A 2,428-nucleotide genomic window follows, 5' to 3' on the forward strand; every position below is an offset into this window, starting at 1 on the left:
TTCACACAGTACAACCACATTGGCAAAAAGAATTGGCGATTAAAATAGTTTAATAGTTTTAGTTTGTATAATCAAGTAGAACAGAGCAACATTCTTAAACATCAATATCTGTGCATTTTGTATAAGAAGCTTATAAGACTTAAATAATGTAAAGTAATATTATAATGTATATCTCAAGTATAATAAATCAAATTCCTTCAAAGTTACAGCACTGCACCAAGAACTGTTATGAGTGCATGCTACACTTGCGACCAAGCTATTTTCACTGTAAAGTTACCGATTTTCTTTTGCCTTGTAAATTAACGGGAAGAGTTTTGAGGTAGATAAACGACGTTCTCTTCTGCCTTTTGATGTCAGTAGGACAGGCTCCTCCATTTCATCGTACTCCATCTTAAAAATGTAAAAAATCTGAATCCAAAAACAAAACAATCTCCTCAGCCGTCTCAAAAAATCCGTCTCCTCAGCGCACCGCTCTATTGAAACAGCCTGTACTGATTCGCGCGGCTCGCGCCTTCTGATTGGTTCTCGGGATGTAGTGGCTTTTGCTGCCAAAGGGAAGTGGCGTCTAGAGGCTTTTGCCGACAAACTGATATTTCTGAATGGGCTGAGGCTGAGATTTCGAGGATTTGAAGCAAATATATTTGTTGAACGTGTACTGTGTTCAGATAGCTTTCACTCAATGTCATTATCTCATTTTTGACGGAGGTGGCGTTTAGAGGCTTTTGCATCTGAACTCTTCATATATATATATATAAATATAGCTGCGAGCAGCGATGAAGGGCCAAAGCCGGCGGCACCGCCACCCCGGTGCCTTTAGGTTACTAAAGGCACCGGGGTTGCGGTGCCACCGGCTTGGGCCCGTAATCGCTGCTCGCAGCTATATTTATTGTATTAATTCTGCTGTTCGCTTTTGCAGGAGAAAGACAAGCCTGACACAGAATATCATTTTGACAATATGGTTTCTTCAGCATGGAACTTGTTCTGCGCCGGCACAGAAACCACTTCATCCACCCTCAGACACTCTTTACTTCTAATGATGAAGCACCCAGATGTTCAAGGTGAGGTCAAACTAATGCGTCTCTCTCCAAGCATTAAGTGTTTCAAGTTTACTTTCACTTGTTCTGTACAGAGCGTGTTCAGAGAGAAATCGATGAGGTTGTAGGACAGGACCGTTGGCCCTCCATTGAAGACAGACAGAGGCTGCCATATACAGATGCTGTAATTCACGAGGTCCAGCGCAGCATGGATCTCGCCCCCATCGCTGTCCCACACAAGACCATGTGCGACACTGAATACAATGGCTATGTCATTCCTAAGGTATTCTGCACTTTAATGCCTCTCCATTACAGTGATATTTTTACAGAATGTTTATTCATTTATTCAATACTTCCATTGCAACACAAAAGGAAGTGAGTGAATCTATTTTTCTATTTGCAAGATACAATTTCTTTTAGGGAGTAATGGTTTGGTTCCACCACTATCCTCAGTGCGTATTGACCCAAAATGGTGGAAAAACCCAGATTGTTTTGATCTTGAAAATTTCCTAAATGAGGAGGGCCAATTCAAGAAGAATGATGCATTTGTTGCATTCGGCATGGGTGAGCTCAGATCTTCATTGTGCATATCAGACTAAATAATTACATTTCTTACTGTTTTAGTCATACTGGGAGAAACATAACTTCACTGATTGCTTAGTGGTAACCCTTTAAATCAATCCCAGATTGATCACAGATAATAAAATTGCTGACTTCTGTGTGCTCTCTTGACAGGCAAGCGCGTGTGTCTCGCTGAGGCTCTGGCTCGCACAGAACTCTTCCTCTTCTTCACTTCCCTCCTTCAGCACTTCACCTTCAAAGCCATGGTGCCACCAGAGGAGCTCGACACAACGCCTACAAATAGCAGTTTTGGCCGCATTCCCCGTACATACGAGTGCTATGCCATTCCTAGGATATAGAGGAAGAAACAGTCCACAAAGTCTGTATGCAAGGATTAATCATTTAACTTGCATTTTCCTGCAATTACAATTTTTTTTATCTTCTTACAATAAGACATGCACACTTAGCTTATTTTATGTGGAATGATTTGTACTTTCAGTGAAAATGTCTATTGAATTGCACACATATTGTTAATAAAAACACAGATCGTCTTAAACAAAAACTCAGATTATAGTAACATTTAAGGCCTGTTCAGACCGGGACGAATTTCGCGCGCGATATTCGCCGAGGTTTAACGCCTCGTGACTAAACAAAGGGCGCCAATGTGAGTGTGCACACCGACGCGAAAAACGCCACGTGTAAAAGCGTAATTTTTTTAAAAACGCCTCGGGTTCGTTTTTTTGGTTTGACGCGCTGCGTCAAAAACTGTCCGACGAATGAGATTATCGCTTTTGCTCACGTGTATGAAGTTCTGAAGTTACAGTAAAACACAA

At 41.4% G+C, this 2,428-nt stretch overlaps 1 protein-coding gene across 1 annotated transcript; it reads left to right on the forward strand.

The window, feature by feature from the left end:
- The first annotated feature begins 950 nt into the window (after positions 1-950).
- Positions 951-2,161, forward strand: LOC130104549 (cytochrome P450 2M1-like). The gene is made up of 4 exons (XM_056271160.1): positions 951-1,058; positions 1,130-1,318; positions 1,458-1,598; positions 1,770-2,161. The coding sequence occupies exons 1-4, from the start codon at positions 956-958 to the stop codon at positions 1,952-1,954; spliced, it is 618 nt and encodes a 205-aa protein (XP_056127135.1). The 5' UTR covers positions 951-955; the 3' UTR covers positions 1,955-2,161.
- Positions 2,162-2,428: the final 267 nt, after the last annotated feature.

This window comes from Rhinichthys klamathensis, unplaced genomic scaffold (genome assembly GCF_029890125.1).
Source record: "Rhinichthys klamathensis goyatoka isolate OS25496 unplaced genomic scaffold, OSU_Roscu_1.1 h1tg000311l_1, whole genome shotgun sequence".
NCBI classification, from domain to species: domain Eukaryota; kingdom Metazoa; phylum Chordata; class Actinopteri; order Cypriniformes; family Leuciscidae; genus Rhinichthys; species Rhinichthys klamathensis.